The 19,917-nt window shown below is 42.8% G+C and overlaps 2 protein-coding genes across 2 annotated transcripts in view; both read right to left on the bottom strand.

The window, feature by feature from the left end:
- Nucleotides 1-8,321, bottom strand: part of zcchc14 (zinc finger, CCHC domain containing 14) — a 32,656-nt gene extending 24,335 nt beyond the window's left edge. Inside the window, exons 1-2 of the mRNA XM_036126537.1 lie at nucleotides 7,169-8,321; nucleotides 2,607-2,789 (exon numbers count right to left, since the gene is read on the bottom strand). Of these exons, the coding sequence (XP_035982430.1) occupies nucleotides 2,607-2,789; nucleotides 7,169-7,663 (678 nt within the window). The 5' untranslated portion in view covers nucleotides 7,664-8,321. The remainder of the gene's footprint in view (nucleotides 1-2,606; nucleotides 2,790-7,168) is intronic.
- Nucleotides 8,322-16,922: 8,601 nt separating this feature from the next.
- The window catches only part of jph3 (junctophilin 3), a 65,357-nt gene continuing 62,362 nt past the window's right edge, over nucleotides 16,923-19,917 (bottom strand). The window contains exon 6 of the mRNA XM_012862950.3: nucleotides 16,923-17,492. Within this exon, the coding sequence (XP_012718404.2) occupies nucleotides 17,412-17,492 (81 nt within the window). The 3' untranslated portion in view covers nucleotides 16,923-17,411. The remainder of the gene's footprint in view (nucleotides 17,493-19,917) is intronic.

The following is a 19,917-nucleotide window of genomic DNA, read 5'->3' as shown; positions in this document are numbered from 1 at the left end:
CTGGATCAAGTTAAGAAACACATTAAAAGTTTTTGCCTTTGAACTTTTTCTTTACAGTTATTGTTTTTTCCACTTTTTTGCTCCCTTGACCCTCTGCCGGATGATCCAAAGGGTTAGCTGAGCGGCTCGGCTTCCTGCATCATGTGGAAATCCCCTCCTGTGCTCCGGCTACGCTCCCCACGTCTTATCACATCCCGGCTGGAAGACCACATCTGGGCGTAAACAACAGCCTCCACTCAGCTTTTATTAACATCAACATTTTGGCTCTTTATGGCTGGCTCCTGAACTTCTTCTTCTTCTAACCAGGACACATTTGAGACAATAAGTGCAGCATTTGCCGTGTTACTATAACCACTGCACATTTTCCATGCACTGACAGAGAGGCTGAGACAAGAGGAGCAGAAACAAACCCATCTTGTTCCGACCTGAAATAAATCCCATTTGTAGCTCATCAGCAGTTGGAGGGCGTCTGGTGTTGGTTGCTATTTTGAACTTCAACCACTAGATTGCAGTATTTGCTCCAAGGTGTTGCTTTAACACAAGAACCGCCAGAACGGGTCATTCCGACCAACAATGATAACAAGCATAACGTTTAAATTTGGCTCTTTTTCAACCGATTAAGAAATTCCAAGCAGCATAAGACTTAACCATCAAAAAATATCGATTAGTGAGCTTATTCTCTTTAGATTCCTCCATGCAAAAAAAATCCCAAAAGCCCAATCCCCTCCTGCACACTCACGGTTTGGAGCGGTTGGTGCAAAAACTCGTTTTAGTTTTATTTCTACAGAATCTGCATCAGTTAAACTGTAGCTTATAGTTCACAGCCTATTGGTTCACGCCTACACAGCTAGCCTTAATTTAGAGCAATTTAGGCTGTTAAAACTAAACCTGTCAACTCAGGAAAATCTATGTTGCATATTCATTTGGCATAAAAAAAAAATAGTAAAAACCGATTTAGTTAATTTGCTTTTTGCTTTTTTCATGCTCCTCCATCAGTTGTAGGCGATGCAACCTGGCTGCCATGGCAATGCACAAACAGTAATTTTGCAGTCAAACATGCAGAATTTCAGGGATTGAATTATAATGTTAGCGCCCCCAATGGGAAACTGATTTGCAGCATTTCCACTCATTAAACAACACACCATCCATCCATTCATCCATCCATCCATCCATCCATCCATCCATCCATTCATCCATCCATCCATCCATCCATTAATGCATCCATCCATCTATCCCCGGCAGGAATGGTGAAGGCACAGAGGTAAACTCCGGATATGTCACCAGTCAACACAGAACCACAGGACAAACAACCCTAAGCAACTTGGAGAGACCAATCAACCTAACAGTCATGTTTTCGGACCAGGGGTGAGGCTGGAGTACCCAGAGAGAACCCACACATGCACAGGGAGAACATGCAAACTCCATGCAGGAAGACCCAGGGACCTTCCTGTTGCGATCCATCAATCATACCAACTGCAGCCCATACACCTTTAACTTTTCACTCCATTTTGAAACTATTTTCACCATTATAGAAAGGATTTTACTATAACGTGTGTAACTGTTTCTGATTTTACTCCTTTATTTAATTACTCTTGGCCTTTAAATTGTAGCTCTTTAAAGGCATACTATGCAACATTTTTCAGTTAATTAATGTGTTCCATACCGTTTTGGATGATTAAATGAGTCATTTCAGGTCGAACAAAGGTTTTCTCGGCCGCCCTGGTGGTCTGTGGGGGAAATACCGTACAGGAGCCCTCGGCCCGCACCCACAGAAGTCTGGTGCATCGCAAGAGTCGGTCTTGCTTTACGGCGAGAACTCCATGTGTTTTTGCCCTGCCATTCACTATATGCACGCGCGAAAGCAACAACAAAGAACTGCGTGTTAACCTCAAATAAACATACAAGCATATCGGGTTTTATTATTATTATTATTATTATGATTATTATTTTATTTTTTTTTTTATTTATTTATTTATTTTTTGAATGTTGGCGAGACGCTACAGAGGCGGCCGCGGCGAGGCAGCCGCCACGGCCGCCTCGCCAAGATAGCGCTGCGGGAAGCCTGATGTTCATACTTTTACTGTGTTAGTCATTGTTTGTACTGCCGTTTTTTCCACTTTTCGTTGCGTTTGCCTGTCTGCTAAGCTCAAAACAACCGCTGGCTTGATGGAGAAACCAGAACAGCTGAGCATCTTTACGACAGTGCACTTTTACTTTCGCCCTCTGGGGGGAGCCTCGCTGGAAAATCAACCGGTTGCATAGTATACCTTTAAGATTGGTAAAGTGGAGCACAAATAAAGTGTATTATAATTATTATATTATTTACATGGGAGTTTCCTGATTTATTCGTCCTGAGAAATAGCATTTTTTTCACTACATGTTTACAGAAGCTTTTACGGGTCTTTTCCTTAGTTTATGTTCTTAATTTATTTTGCCTGAAAATATTGCTGCTGAACATCCATATGTGTCCAAACCTGGCTTCCACTGGGCATCCTAATTTCTCTCTAACGTCTTGTTTTTATGAGATTATTGTAACTCAGCCCACCGTTTGTTTCTGCAGCTGCAGACATTTGGTCATCTAAGTAAAAACCTTTGTCCCTTCCTACCTTGTGCCAGCAGCAGGTTGGCAGGTAGGGGGCGCTGGCGCTGGGCAGGGTGGAGGCAGAGGGGGGCAGCGCAGCCTGGGACACGGAGACGGTCTGATGGGGAGGCTGAGCGGTAGAATCAGCAGCTCCATCACCGCCAGCTTCTGCTGCAGCTTCTGCTGCAGCTTCTCCTCCGTTGCTCGCCTGGAAAACACGTTTTAAAAAAAATCTCTCAGCTAAAAATACAGAGTGGGTCAGAAGTTTATATACACTAATTGATTGCATGTCATTAATTTTAATAATGCATCTTAACTCGTCTTTATCCAGGATTTTAAAAGAAGAGATAGAAAATAGCTATAAATATTTGGGCTGCAGCTGTTCGACGTCAACACAGGGTCAGAATCATACACACAACTAATGTCGGCCCTCCTAATCAGATTCAAAACCAGTTTCGGTGTCTGTGTTTGGGTTCTTGGTCCCTATCTGCCCGCCTCAGCTCAGACGAAGGAACGGTTAGGATGTTCAGGAACCTCCAGCCATGAACAGGAACCTGCTGGAGCACCAGTGCTGCTGGCCATGTCGATGCCACTTTTACGCCGCCGCCATCAGAGAGGGTGCAGACCGAGAAAGAAAAGTCTTCTCCAAAATAAACCCTTCTAGGCTGAACTGAAATGTGTAACTGCCCACGCCAGGAAAATAAAACGTCTTCAGTGGGAAATCAAATGATCTGAAGTAAAACAGATTGAGCTGCTTGGCCACAATGATGGGAAATCCGTCTGGAGGAGTCAACATTGCAACTGTAAAGCACGGTGGTGGTAGCATCATGCTGTGGGTCTGTTTCACCTCCAGTGACACTGGTGCATCCCTCAGAAGCAAGGAATGAATGAAAGAAGACTTCCTCCAAATGATTCAACTTTAAATTTTCCTCCAGACGGGCAGATCTGGAGGTTCAACGGGATGATGATGATCCCAAACACATCCAGGCTGGTTTTAGGATGTTTGGATCGTGCCACAGGATGGTTAGCAGCATTTATGTGAAAACAGACTAAAAGTCCTGCAGACCCGTTATGTCTGAGGCTTTTTTCATGGTCATTCACGCCTTTGTCTATTTAACATCATTGTAAAACACTGTGCATATCTTTAGACAACAAGCCCTTGATCGCCTTCAGTCGGTCCAAAACCCTGCGGTACGACTCCCAAATGGAGCAAACACAAAATCTGTTTCCTGTGATATATTTTTAAATATTCTACTTTATTCGCTTTTAATTATCTATATTTTTAATCAGGATTTTGTAAATATAATAATTGGTACAAATAAGGAAAAAAGCAGCAATAAAATATGTTGACCAAGCACGATTTTGGCAATAAATAAATAAATCTAAATTGAGATTAATTTCAACCACAACTGCTATTTTTTCCTCTGCATTAACAACAATCAACAAAAATTGCCCCTAGATAAAGATGTTTGTAAACGAGGACTATCTAAAACAAGAAGTTTAACTGTTTTTATTAATCAGAATATTATTATTCAAGAGAACAGCTTGTTTAGTTGGACATCAGTCCTTGTTGAACGTAAAGTGCAACCAACAAACAATATGTATATCCTTATATAGGACATTTTTGACCAATCTGTATAATCTGACCCAATCTGTATAATATGATTGAACTTGACTTTGTAAAGTGCCTTGAGATGACATGTTTCATGATTTGGCGCTATATAAATAAAATTGAATTGAATTGAATTGAATGTATTAAATAGACTTAATGCTATGAAGAGATTCCTGAAAGTTTCTGGTAAAAAGAATGATTATAAAAACTCTAAAACAAATAATAAAATTAGATTAACTCACTGCTGCAGCTCTCTTCCCTTCCATGTAGAGCAAACCCACTTTAACCATTTTACCGACACCTAAATGACGCGTCTTATCTGTTCATTTGTTATAAAGCCAAAAATTCCAGACCTCTGCGATTTGAAAATTGTGTTTTTTTAATTGCGAATGCGCTTAACTGTCCAGCCCTAATCAAACCACTAAGAAGTCTGTAAACCTTATATCTGTTCCTTCCATGCAATTTCAGATAAATCTAAAACATGGCAGTCTAACTGAAAGGAAACATAAACCCACTCTGTGCCACTGTGTCACTTTCCCGTTGAATAACTTACAGCGCAGGTGAGCTACGTCCCCAGCAGCCTGTCATTGCTGACGTCTCACCTGTAATTAGGTGCAGAGGTAATACGTATATTTGCTTTACTCTTCCTCCTCTATTATCTGCGTTTGTTTGACCCCCAACAAAGACACTTTCCTCTCTGCGGTCAGGTGGGGGAGACGGAGACGACTTCAGGGTTAATTTACATTTTAAGGAAGTCTGTGGATTTCGGATTTGTTAAGAACCAAAATTTCTTTCAATGAATGATTTATTTCTGATAATCCAGCAAAATTGTAAATTTACCACATACAAACATTATGTATAATTAACAATGTATATAAATTAAACATATTATATGTATAATTTAGTAAATGTGTCTGAAAAGGGGTATGAAGAAGTGAAACGTATTAATCATATCCTTTCTCCTTCCTATAGTCCACCAACATTCTTCCTCCTTCGTGATTTATTTACGAGCTGCTTCAAAGTCCAATAAGCATGCCAGTAAATCCATATACTGTACATATAAACATATATACACACGTTCACATGTGCCTACACACATCGACATTCAGCCCGTAGCCCACATTACCACAACCACTGCAGAAGTATGTATACACCCATGTGCAGCGGCTAAAAGTACCCAGCGGAGTTCCCTCTTCTTCTTCTTCTATTTCTTCTTCTATATCAGATCTTTTTAAGAAAACCAGTTGGACATTTAAGTCAACGCTGAGCCGGTTCCAGACCTTCACACCACTTACTCAGATGCACATTCTCTTCATGTTTGTTCGAGATTTAGAAATGTAGGTTATGCCTGTAATTGTAATCTCCGTCTGGCAGCAGTTTATTTCTGGCTTTATACATCATCTGCGAGGTTTGAACCTTCAGAGTGTGGGTTGATCGTTCTTCTGCTTTTGGTTGCCTTGAACAATTTTATACTTTAAAACAGAAAAACCTGTAGTTACATCATAATAAGTTTTATTTAGTTCCAGAGCTCTGTTGCTTTACCTTATCTTAATCTTCTAAACATGTTTATGTGCAAGAAAATGTCAACGCGTTCAAACTTTTCTTGCAGCAGCGTCGTTCCTAATTTCCAGCGCTTTTAACAAAGTTTAGAAGTGGTGCAGATGTGCAGGAACCCCTGGAACTCAACGCGCTGTTTACGCTCCCCTGCTGTCGCTCGCTTTCATTGTTGATGTCACTCACACCGTGGACTTTTCCATGAAGCTGCTTTCACTTCCTCTCACAGAGAAACCGCACAATGTCTCTGAAAATACTTCAGCCGTCTGTAGAACCAAAGGATGGTAGTGAGTCGTCTGCACTGTGCGGCTCCAGGAATGAATTTATTCCTGGAGCCGCACAGCGCAGAAGGTTCAGTTAAACCAGTTTTTACTGATTGATTTGTTTCTGCAGAGATCTGGGGATTTTTTTTAATGTTTGTACGGTTCACAGACATTTTAAGGCATCTCATTATAAGTATGTTGTTGACAGAATTAAATATAGAGCCTGTAAATATAACAGAGAGTGGCACAAAGGACCGACCAACAGCTGGATGGACAGATAACAGATGCTTAAAACGATGCACAGAGAGATCTTTGGATTAATAAACGGAGGGATGGATCAACAGAAGAACAGAAAGATGGAAGAAAGGACGGACCGATAGACCAAAGGATGGACATACCGATGGAAATATGTTTCCAAACTTAGCCGTGGGGTTCTGGGGGTGGGGCTAAGTCTAAGGGCAGGGTCCACCCGGGACAGGTCAATTCAATTCAATTCAATTCAATTTTATTTATATAGCGCCAATTCATGAAACATGTCATCTCGAGGCACTTTACAAAGTCAAAATCAGTCAGATTATACAGATGGGTCAGATTATACAGATTGGTCAAAAATGTCCTATATAAGGGAACATGTTGATTGCTTCAAAGTCTCTCCAAGCAGCATTCACTCCTGAAGAAGCGTAGAGCTACAGGAAGAGTCGTCTGCATTGTCCATGGCTTTGCTGCAATCCCTCATACTGAGCAAGCATGAAGCGACAGTGGAAAGAAAAACCACCAGTCACCAGTCCGTCACAGAGACACACGGGACACACAACCACGCACACACTCCAACCTTTCCAGAGACCGATTCACCTGACAGACATGTTTTTGGACTGTGGGAGGAAGACGGAGTACCCAGAGAGAACCCACACACACACGTAGAACATGCACACTCCATGCAGAAAGACCCCAGACCAGGATTTGAATCCATCCCTGTCTTGTTCAGACCTGGATAACTTTAGACTTTTTTTTACCCAAATTCTGCTTATTCCTAAACTGCCCCCGGGTTTAGTGGTGGTAAATAAAGGTTTATGGTCTCCTCTGTGGCTGAGGGCCCTGCCGCCTCCCCACTGCCGTGTCCCTGACCTGCTCTCACCTCTGGCCCCGTTCAGCTCTCACCTGGAGGATGTCCTGGATGTGGCCCAGCTCCTGCCTCAGCACCTGCTTCTGGTGGAAGTTGAAGGCCGGGTGGTTGGAGGCCATAGTGAAGAGCAGCAGGAACTGCTCCTCCGTCCTGCCGTCGTTCAGCGCCAGCCCGTAGTTGTTGATCACCGTGTCGATGTGGGTCAGCGTCCGGTACAGCACCCCCGCGGCCTCCCGGTTGTCCGTGCCCAGCAGAGCCAGGGAGACCAGCAGCTTGCTCCGGACCACCTCGTCCGTGACGTTGGTGAGGCCCGAGAGGTCCGCCGGGTTGTTGGCTTTGATCTCGGCATCCCGCAGGGAGTGGTAGTCTTTGCGGGCCAGGTCCTCCAGGCAGGAGCCCAGGAAGCGCAGCTCGATGGGGACGCAGAGGTCCAGCAGGCCGCAGAGGAACTCGGCTCTCTGGGCGGAGGTGAGGGTGGAGAACCAGCGGTACACCCCCTCTCTCTGGACGCAGCTCCGGCTCTCCACCATCCTCACACCTGGAACCGCCCGGATCACAACCCGGCGGCGCTCACATCAAAGGGAGCGAACGAGCGCGCGCGCGGGGGCGTGCGTGCGTAAAAGCGTCGCTCCGGAACTTTTTTTGGCAACTTTCTCTCAACTCCTCCCGGTCACCGTTAGTTCCCACAGGCGGGAAATAGAAGAAGAACAAACGCTTCCTTTGTCTCCGGACCTCTTCCACAACGTCCGGTTCCCCCGGAGCCGGGCCGCCGGACGGGTTCCAGTCCAGGAGTCTCTCCGCCGGGTCCCCCTCCGCCGCTCGGACCTCGCGCCTCCTCACGCCGTTGCTGCAGAAAGACGCTCGGTCTCACCGGTGGAGACGCCGAACCGCGCGGAGACTTCGGGGCCGGGCGTCCTCATGGTCCCGGTAAACGGTCTGAACTGGGACAAAAGCTTGAAAACAAACCGGAGGAGCCCGGGGCTACAGCCCGCTGCAGCTGGGAATGGCATTTGAACATTTCAGAGACATTACCTCAGCAGACACTCCTGAGCACAACGCGCTCACCGTTCAGAGCGCAGCTTTTGTTCGCTGTTCGCGGACTGGACGTCTAATCCTGCTCGGATCCTGCCATGACTCCAGAAGGAGAGAAAAAAACAGCTGTGGAGAACATTATCCCAGCTCTGGCAACAGGTCAGACCCACGGAGAGCAATGGGCTCCTCTGATTGGCTGGGGCGCCCGTCTTTAACGAGGTCCCGTGTCATGATTGGCTCAGAGAGATTTCCACAACCCTCCTACTCCACATCTTTTCTCATGGCCCTCGCAGAGACCTCCGAGGAGTTATTGGCTCTTTGGTAAAGTAATAGAAAAACGTGTAGTACGATATTAATCTCTATGAAACTGGTAATCTTTGTCCTTAGCAAATACATAGTACATATTATTACGTTGGAAATTGGATGTATCAGGCTGTCTAAACAGAAATGTAACATATGGAGATATTCTATTTCTTTTTTCACATAAAATAAATCTTTGGGAACTAAATATTAAATAACTTTACTAAGAAGTCTACTGTCTCCAGTCTCTCCCATCCTTCCCCTAATGTGTCTACGCGTAGCCGGCCACTTAATTAGGGACACCTTGCTAAGACTGGACCTCTTTCCGGTCATCATCACTACATTACAGTCATAAAAGGATGGACATGGGTAGCGTCTGATATTTAAACAATGCTCAGTGGATGTCCATGGTCCCAAACCAGGGTTGCGCAATATATACACATTTGATATACTGTATTTCAATATGTGCAATGTCATGTTGCAGAGGACTGTTTTGGGGTGCAATAATAATGTATTCCAGGTGTTATGAACTTGCATTTTTCATGCTAATGTAGTATTTAGCAGTATTTAGAGTCTCACAACAGCAGATCCCCCGAACCGGATACTCATGACAACTGCTCCAAACGCTAAATATCACAGAGTGATGGGAGCGCAGATGAGAAAGAGAAGAAAAAGGAAAACCACTGATCTTGCCATTGCAAGATTTCTGAATTTTGTGCAGCCCTGGCCTAAAGTGCACCGAAACGTACCTCCCTCATCATCACGCATCTTGAACCTTTGGTACAAGGCATGATGCTTATGCAGTGCTAGTGCCTGCATTAGCGGGGCATCCATAAGCGGGGTATAGACCACTCTTGCCACCCAACTGGTGCTTGTTCCATAAAATATTTAAAAGTTTTACTTTCCAAAAAGAAGATTTATGAGATCTATTGTTTGCTCACTAAATAAAAGTGTGGTCCTTTTGGTGTCTGGTCGGTGGTGTAACATCCTGCTTTGGGCCCATCTCAGCCTTGGACTCTGATAATCTGTATTACGCTCATCACCACATGGAGAATTCACGTGAATCCTCTCTTAATGCAGTTCAGTTCATTATGCGTTGGGCACCAATTCACAACTATTGTCCTCTCGTGGCCCATTACAGGACAACAGAGCCACTTCCCTTGGATTTATTAGATTTCTGCAGACCACCAAAACAGGATGGGAAATGTTTTGCTTTAAGCGGACTGTGTGTGAGTAGACAAGCTTTTATATAAATTTCAAAGAAAAACAACAAACACATATTTTTCTGCACTTTCCGAAGTCACCTAAGAATTAAAGGCATGCAGTCAAGTAAAAAATTAAAAATAACTGACCGTTTTGTACATTTAGATATTTATATTAATGCCAACAAGGTACTGTAAGAAGGAATAATGGCATGATCAAAATGTGTGAATGAACACACCACTGGTTCACTGTTGCCTTTTTTTGTCTTCTTTTATATACATTTTAATTGTAAAAATTAAATTCTGGTAAAATTATTTCCAATATTCAATAGCAAAATGTGAATTTCTCTGTGTTTATTCTTCTCCTGCTGTATTTCAATTGCCTTGACAGTGAGTTTGTGCATTGAACAGGATTCCTCTGGAAATAACCTTTTATTAGAGCCCTCACTGGTGTCTGCATGCAGATGTAAGCAGGAGTTGCAGCTTTTTGGATTTGGCATGTTCAGACGTTCTCCGTTTTGGCACAGTTTGGATACCTTTGGAAGACCCCAGACATCCATCTTCTGACACGTCTGTCCCTTGTGGGGTCATGAGGGTTGCTGGTGCCTATCTCCAGCTTTCATTGGCCGAGCGGCGGGGTTCACCCTGGACAGGTCGCCAGTCTATCGCAGGGCAACACAGAGACAAACAGGACAAACAACCATTCTCGCCCACACCTAAGGAGAATTTAGAGAGGCCTATTAACCTAACAGTCATGTTTTTGGACATATCTACACAAAAAAGTTCCAGAATAGCATTTTTTATGCTGCTGACTTAAAATGTGAACCTTTGATAGAAAAGGCTTGTCTCTTTTGGCTCCTTTATTGTCCAGTTAGTACCTCCTTGCATTTTTCTGCAGCTGAATGAGAAAGAAAGAAAAAAAACAAGAGCAACAACAAAAAGGGAATATTTATGTATGTTTAAAGTTCAATAATAATAAAAAAACAGTCACTAGTGCAACAGATTGGAGTTGTCAGTAAGAGAAAATTAAAGTTTGACCTTTACAAAGACACCAAGCTTTTGCATCTACTCCAAAGGGTTCAAGAACAGCATCTAATTGAAGTTGGGTGTTTAAGGCATTTTGGGAGTGATAGTTAAGAGTTTAGGACACGCCCACATTTTTTCACACTTAAAATGGCTAAACTCACACACACGGATCACATCAAATTTATTTATTTAACCCGGAAGTCCCGTTGAGATCAAAATCTCTGACAAAGGAGACCTAGTCAAGGTAGCAACCATAAAACAACAACTTAAAATAGACATATAATCATGAACAATGCAAGCAATCGCACCATAAAAATGGATTAATTACAATTAAGATTCCACCGTCACTGCATCCTTTATGATGTTTCTTAAGATACATCCTGGAGATTTTCTTGCAGAAAGTGAAGAGCAGAGGATACTTTCCTCAGGCCGATGCCAGAGAGGGTGGATGGCAACAAGAAGTTTCTCACTGAAGGTATTTCAGGGGCCAAAACTCGTTATTAGCTGGGTAAAAACTTTTTTCTCAATTAAAAAGCTGATTTCTGTTTATTATGAACACCGAGTAAAAAAATATAGTGTTTACTTGTAATTAAATGCCATTTCACTGAATTTATTACACACAATAGATGTATCCATCCATCAATTTGGATTGCTTGGATAAAAAAATCCAGGGAGGAGGCACAAGGGAAGACCTCCATCGTCAGGTACCCAGGAGCCATCCTAAGTCAATATATATATATATATATATATATATATATATATATATATATATATATATATATATATATATATATATATATATATATATATAATAATAATAACATACACTCTTTTCAAAAAAGCACCTAACAAACTGGCTCATAACACATCAGACATGTCAGCATTAATAGAATGTGTCTTCCATAAACCAAACCATGCTACCACTTGTGTCTCTGCTGTGTTTGTATATAAATAGTATAATTATTTTTATTTTAATGTTTAATTTTTTTGTTAAAATTTGTAGTCTAGCGAACATGAACTCTGTATTTGTCAACAAGATTTGAAGAGTTTTATCTTTTTTATTTCTTTTTATATTTGTATTGTTCACTGTAAAATTCTTACTGTTGTGTTTTTAGGTAGACAATTTTAAAATCTGTCCATTGACAACAGATGAAAAATAGCCTTTTATCTAATTCTGGTGCATTTGCAGTAATGCTAGTTAATGTACACTGTCTACGTCAAATAAATAAATAAAATAAAATAAATAAGAAATATTAAAACAATCTCTAAAACTGAGACTGGCTACCCTACAGAGGAAGCTGAATCTGGCTGCTTGCATCTGGGATCTGCTATTTTCAGAGGTGAACCACATATGTTGACCATAAGTGAGGGTCAGTAGGTAGACAGACAGGCTTTGCTATTTGGCTCAGGTATTTCTTCACCACAGCATTATGGAGCAACACCCTGAATTACTGCAGATGAAGCACCAATCCGTCTTTCTACCTCTGGCTTCTCCATCCTGCTATCAAGGTACCTTATCTTCTCTTCGTGAGGCAAAGAAAGACAATTCTCAAGCGTGTGTTTCTCAAATACTGACAAGTAATCTGCCTTGCATCTAGTTATTGTTTGACATTTTTATTTTTATACTTAGAAAGCAGAGATACAGATGATTGAAGTAAATTCAAGCAAATATCCCTTTAATTGGTCAACCCATTTACACACACTGTGTCCAGAAGATGGCGCCAGATATCTGCGTTGAAATCCAGTCAAAGCACACCTGCTAATAAAAGAGGCTTTGCATCCTCTGAAAGAAACAAAACAAAGAAAAAAAAAACCTGCTCAGCGAATAAGAAACAATAGAAATTAGATCAGATCCCCAGCATGTATTAAGGTAAGGCCTCTACCAGAGGCCTGATGGTTCTTCTTAGGATCTTAGCTGTTCCTCAGATTGAGCTCTTCTGGACTGAGATGTCTGATGTTTCTCCAGGTGAAGCCACTTCTCCAGAGTGGGGTTTACTGCTCTGAGTGCTCCGATGACCACGGCCACCACTATTGTCTCTTTCTAGTTCTTCTCTGAGGCCTTGATGTTTCTCCAGTTTCTTGTGCTCTTTCTTTCCTGATGTTTCCATCGCTCTGGACGGCCACATCGATCACTACGGCTGTCCTCTGCTGCTTATCAATGATCACAACGTCTGGTTGGTTGGACATTACCATTTTGTCTGTATCTGGAAGTCCCACAGGATCTTATCTCTGTCGTTCTCCACCACCTTAGCAGGTGACTCCCATTGTGACCTGGGGGTCTCCAGTTGGTATTCTGAGCAGATGTTTCTGTCCACTATACCAGCCACTAGGTTATGGTGTTCCATGTATTCCTTCCCTGCTAGAATCCTACACCCTGCTGTGAGACGCCGGATGGTTTCTGGGGCCTCTTTGCATCGCCTGCACCTGTGGTCTTGCCTGGTTTGGTAGATCTGTGCCTCCATTGCTGTGGTGCTCAAGACCTGCTCCTGTGCTGCCATAATCAGAGCTTCAGTGCTGTTCTTCAGTCCAGCCCTCTCTATCGTATTGGTAGGATTTGATCATATCAGCCGCTTCCTTGCCTTACTCGTTGCAGGTATTTGGCTGATGCTGCTTTCCTTGCAGCCTCTTCATGGTATTCCAAGGTACTTATAGCTCTCTTCAACAACATCTGCTATTCTCCCTTCTGGGAGTGCAATCCCCTCAGTGTGGATTACCTTCCATGTCTTTGTCACCATCCGGCCAAATTTCTCCACCGTTAATGACATTCTGATGTCCCTGCTGTAGATTCTGATATATATATATATATATATATATATATATATATATATATATATATATATATATATATATATATATATATATATATATATACACACACACATTCTTTTATATCTTTGTTATATTATTTTTCTGCATTTTCATGTTCTTTGAATGGTTACAGCTGTAACACAACACTACATAAAAGTATTATGATTAATAAGTTCACCTTGTATTTTCCCACATAGTTGAGAATAAAACAAGCCACGCCCAACAACGCTAAGCCCCGCCCCCCATTTCTTGACGAGGAAAACTCAGCTGCGGTTGCCGTGGTAACCACACTCTGCCAGCTCATTGCATCAGGGATGCTGCAAAACTGCGTGCACACACACACACACACACACACACACACACACACACACACACACACACACACACACACACACACACACACACACACACACACACACACACACACACACAGTAAGATACAATATTAAAGAAAAAACACCACAGGAGGCAGAAAAGTTTTCTTTGAAACACTTTCATTATCTTCTCCACACAACTGAAAAACAAAAACCGAGTATTTACCAGAAAGAAAGAGAAAGAAAGAGAAAGAAAGAAAGAAAGGAAGAGAAAGAAAGAGGAGATTGAAACCTATAGAAAGAGCTTGGCATGCTGTAGCATGCTGCAGACTAACACGGTGGCGCAGGGCATCGTCACCAGGCTGACGGCATACAGCAGAGCCTCTGAAATTTTCCCTGGGACCCGGAAAAAAAATAAAATAAAAATCTATTGTTCTGCCTCTCAGGCTGCAGGCACATCCGACTCAGCTGTTGTTGTAATATGTTGGAGAAACACCAGAAATTAACCTACAGCCTAGTTTCTGCTCCAGTCCGAAGTTTAAGAAAACTGTCGAACTATTAAAAATTATAAAAAAAGAAAAAAGAAAAAGAAAACCTTCAAAGTCCTCCCAGCCGTCCTGGAAGTTGTTACTGATGGTACGAGGCAAGATGTGGAAGAAGAATGGGAACATATGCAGGAGAATAAAGAACAGATGCGGTGAAGGAACAGAAATAGATCAACGTATTTGTGATCCAGACCCGACCGATGCTTGTTCTTCAGTGCTGCGGGAACCTGGTAGTCACAGAAACACTCGTTTAAAACCCAAAGAGTGTTTTTTGTCTGCACCATCAACACCAAGTCAAATTGCTTGTAAGTGCAAACCTACTTGGAGATTAAACTTGATTCTGATTCTGATTCTGAACACATCACGCGCTTCTAAAGCTTTGCTTTCAAGCTGAACTGAAAGATGTCACGGTGCAAACATTATTTTCTGATTGTTTTAAATAACCTTTTGAACAGTTTAAGTGTTCTAAATATTATAACAATATTTGTATCAGTTTTAAATACAGTTCTTAAAGAACCAGTTTTGTCATTCAAAGTTTAAACAGTGGGTTGTTGAAGCATTCATATCACTGAGCTGGATTTTATTAGGAATTTATGTGAGAGGCCAACAATAGAACAGGGGCCTGATTGTGATACATTATTCTAAAGAAACGTTTAAAAGAAATAACCCTAAAAGGTGCAGGACTTGAATTGTTGACATTTTTGCCAACTCCACTCAGGCTCAGTCGTTTTAGGCGTCTTTGAACCTCAGTGTTGAGGTTTTGCCACAGATTCAGGTCTGGACTTTGACTGGGCCATTAAAATGCTTCATTGTAGTTCTGGCTGTGTGTTTAGGCTCCGCGCTGGAAGTTGAACCTCCAACCCAGTCTCAAGTCTTGAGAAGAATCAGACGGGGTTTCTTCCAGGATTGTCCTGCATTTAGATCCGTCCATCTTCCCATCAACTCTGACCAGCTTTGCTGTCTCTGCTGAAGAACATCACCCCCACAGCATGATGCTGCCTCCACCATGCTTCGCTGTGGAGACTAAGTGTTCAGGGAGAAGTGCATTTGGGTTTCCACTTTGCATTTGGGCCAAAAAAGGAAAACTTGGTCTTAGCAGCACCTTACATGACTTTTGGCAAGTGGGACTTCTTTCAGCAATGGCATGACAATATTCCATAAAGACCAAAATTATCGCGTGCACAAATAATAGCCTTTACTTTTAACAGATTCTCCCACCTGAGCTGTGGATCTCTGCAGCTCCTCCAGAGCCACCATGGTCCTCCTGCTTCTCTGATCAAAGCTCTCCTGGTCCAGCCTGTCAGTCCAGGTGGACGTCCATGTCCTGGTAGGTCTGCAGGTGGTCCATCCTCTCTCCAGGTCCACATGATGATCAGAACTCTGGGAGGTTCTGTAGAACCTGACCCTGCTGTAAACTGGACCAAAACTTCCTCCCTGACCCGTCAGCTGGGCTCCTTTGTCTCCAGTTTGTTCTCTAATGTTCTCTAAAGAACCTCTGAGGTCCAGAAGCAGGACACCTGCATTTATAATCAGATTTAAGTTGTTTAATCGTGGTTGGATTCTATTTACCTTTCAGACATCTGAAGGCAGTTGGCAGCGCTGGATTTGATTTAACCATGTCAGGGTAAAGAGGACTGAACACGTATGCATGCCACACTTTTCAGATTTTTACACTATTTATATAAAAGAAGATTAAAAACCAGGTATGATTCTGCTCCACAGTACATGTAAAGGTTTTGTGTTGGTCTCCCACATGAAACCCTAATAAAATGCCTTCCAGCTAATCGTTGTGATGTGATAGACGACTCACCCGCTATTACCATCTAATGTAGAACAGATTACTAGATCAATGTGTGCTTCTGTGCTTTTTTGTTTCTCTTGTTGTGTCTCTGTTCTGTCTTCTGTAACCCCAGTCGGTCGAGGCAGATGATCGTTCATACTGAGCCCGGTTCTGCCGGAGGTTTTCCTTCCCGTTAATGGGGAGTTTTTCTTTCCACTGTCGCTTTATGCTTGCTCAGTATGAGGGATTGCAGCAAAGCCATGGACAATGCAGACGACTCTCCCTGTAGCTCTACGCTTCTTCAGGAGTGAATGCTGCTTGTCTGGACAATCAACTGGTTTCCCTTATATAGGACATTTTTGACCAATCTGTATAATCTGACCCAATCTGTATAATATGATTGAACTTGACTTTGTAAAGTGCCTTGAGATGACATGTTTCATGATTTGGCGCTATATAAATAAAATTGAATTGAATTGAATTGAATTGATAAGCTGTTGAATATTTTTGCAAGGCACCGTGGACCCGAGGCAGTTTTCCCCCTGTCCAAGAATCTTTCATCTCAAAGGGATCTCCACCCTCTGACTGGGGGGGTGCACCTGGTACCTTTTACCTGTAGCTGGATGTGACAATAGAGGTATGACATGCAGTTCAGCTCCTTGGAGAACTCACACACACACACACACACACACACACACACACACACACACACACACACACACACACACACACACACACACACACCGCCCCAACCATCAGTAACAGCAGTCGGGCCGGCGGAGGACGTTCAAGGCAGGAGGTTTATAGAGTGGATGGGGGAGAGGGGGGGTGCAAAATAAACGATACAACCATCAACGTATTGCACATGAGAAGAAAAAAAAAAAGTCCATAAATAAATTTTGAAGTTACAAATCTGTTGAAAACTATGATTTGACAATGAAAAAGTCCGTCAGTCCTGTCTGATCGTCGGCTGGCCTGGAGGGTCGGAACCGGCTCAGCCCCCTCGGCTCTGTTTGAGCTCACACGGGTCCAGCTTCCTGGACCGCCTCCACTCAGGGAGGACCCTGGACCAACCCGCCGGTCCCGTTCTTTGGGCTCAGCTCTTCCTCCAGCCCGGCTGGACCCGGCTGGGCCCGGCTGACGCTGGAGCCCTCCTTGGTCCGGGTCTGCTGTCAGCCGGGACGCGGAGGGCCAGCGGGTCTGCTGTAATACTCTTATGACTGGGTAGTGTTTCTAGCATAGGTAGGTTGACTCCGAAAGATTTGCCGTCTTTAAATAAAAAAGTGGATAAACAAAATAGCCACTCCGATGTTGAGCAGAATCACCATGGCAACCAGGATGGAGCTGTAGGCCTGCGTGGGAGAGAGAGACGAGAGAGAAAGGAGAGAAAGGAGAAGGTGTTAGCGGTAAGGACATCCAGAGAAAGCTGTCTTTGTTTGAGGTCAGCAGTTTGCATCCATGAATGCCATATTCACTTTTTCTTTTTAGTGTCTCATTAGAACCTTTATTTTCCCTTCAGGTTGGAATAATCCTGTGACAAACACCTGTAACGGGTTTTTAAGAGCAAACACTTGAAGTTTAATTAAGATAAAATGTGTAAAATGAGTGTTTCGTATGAAGCCGCCCCCTCGACCGCACACACTTTCTGTAGCCATCAGCCAGCGTCTGCCAAATACCAGCTTCTTCTTCTTCTTCTTCCTTTAAACTGGTCGCTTTCCTTCACAGAGCCGACTTTTAAACACACACCAGAAACCTTCAACAGACCTGCAGCGGGGCTTTGGGATAAGAACCTGGTTGTCAGCATGGATTATCGATTTTATTTCATATTTAGTGCTTGTTAGGGATCGTTGTACAGCTGGGAGAAGTTTGGACGTAATTCTTCTGGCTAATATTTCATCCACTTTGTGCGATGCATGAATTTAGTGGCAGTAAGCCGGCCCAAAGCATGATGTTTCCAACTCTATGTTTCACAGTTGTTACAGTGTTAAACAGACTTACATTCACCGCTCCAAATATATCCAAAGTATATATTTTTTCCTCATAGGAGCAATTTTTCTCGGCATACAGGCACTGCGTCGTATAAATCATCACATTAGTTAAATAGCTGGATAGCTCAGTCTTCCAATAAAACCTTTGGCTTGTAATACTCAGGATTTATTGTGGACAGTCTCTAATCCGCGCAGACAGGCTCATATATGTGCATACACCCCGCTAATATTTGGCTACCGCTTCATATCCGGACTGCTGAGAGAGTTGAATCATTTAAATCGATGCTGAAAACCATTTGATGGAAGCAGAATATGAAGCCAAATCATATCATTTCATTTTTTATCAATTTACAAAGAATCTTGTATCCGGTTTCACTGTCTGAAGCATTACATGCAAGTTTCAGCTTAAATAGATACAAACTTTATAAGATTTATGTATATCTTTTCCATATGGTAGGCTCTAACAGGTATTTAATCTACCTTATCCTTGCTAGTTTCCTACTTTATTGTTTGTACCGTTTATCTGAATTGCAAAGCACCTTAAATCAACTTTTGTTTTTAACATGCTATTTTAAAGAAAATTACGCAAACACTAAATGTGTTAAACATTAAACTCTTAGCTCGACCTCACAACCTTTATGGCCATCAATAATCTTTAGTTGTAATTCTGGCTGGATTAGGATTGTTGCTTGTTTTCTTTGCTTTGTCTCCTCATATTGATTTGGCTCTTAACCACGTTGCAGAAATGTTCAATAAGGCAGATGTTAGTGTTTTATATTCATACTGAAACCACACGTTGTGTGTTTGAGATCTCCAGATGTTGGCAGTGCTCTCAAACTGCCATCTTTCAGGGTCCTGCAGCTTTTACATTTTTCTTTCCCCCTTTACATGCATCAAAAAGCTGAACTGCCTCCCCAGTATCTAGCCAAGCTCTGCAGAGCTCTGCTGGTGAGCTAATATTTGAGTCGGGCGTGTTGAAGCCACCATTGTTTCTCAGCCTCGTCTCCTCCGGTCATACTACCTGCCGCTGTGGCCAAACAGCACAACCTTCGTCTCGTCTAACGACAAAACTTCTCTCCAAAAGATTCAGAATCAGGGATAGATCCTTTAAATTACTTATTAGTATTTGTTTCTGTAAAGGAAAACTACAGCAAGATCCAAATCAGTGCATGCCATGCTAATGGAGTATATACACGCATTAAAATAATAAATAGCTCTCATAAAATCAAACAAAAAATATTTCTATCCATCGACTTTACCTGCTTGCCTTAAAGCTTCATTTTTCATCAAACGTAGGACTAAAAAAAAGATGCATTTTGCATATTAAGATAAACTAAAGGGGATGTCTTGTGCAGAGATCTCTCAGCAGATGCTTGCCGACAGCCCGGGTCGTTGAGCATTCACCCCAACGACCCGGGCTGTCAGCAACCTCTCCAACCACCTGCTCACCTGTCCGCGCCGCGGTCCAGCACGCTTGCTGACTTTATCACTTTCCTCCTTACCCAGCCTGTTTTAAATACATTTTTGGTCTTAATAAAGGATTTATCTGCAGAGGACCTGTTGTTTTAATTAAGCCCGCGGAGGGAGATGAGAACTGGGACTCAGCGCAGCACCGCAGACGTTTGGGAAGCTGCATCAGGGCAACACTGTGGTGGACGAACCTGTCCCGTCCACCGTGGCTGCTGAGAAGGTTTCTGCTGATCACCATGGTGTTAGGCTTATCACAGATCTGTGTCAGAGGTGATTACGAGAGCAGAGACTGGACGTACATCTGACCATGTTTTAGACT

Source organism: Fundulus heteroclitus, chromosome 2, assembly GCF_011125445.2.
Source record: "Fundulus heteroclitus isolate FHET01 chromosome 2, MU-UCD_Fhet_4.1, whole genome shotgun sequence".
Lineage (NCBI taxonomy): Eukaryota > Metazoa > Chordata > Actinopteri > Cyprinodontiformes > Fundulidae > Fundulus > Fundulus heteroclitus.
The sequence above is the reverse complement of the archived record's forward strand: the minus strand, read 5'-3'. Positions and strand labels throughout refer to the sequence as shown.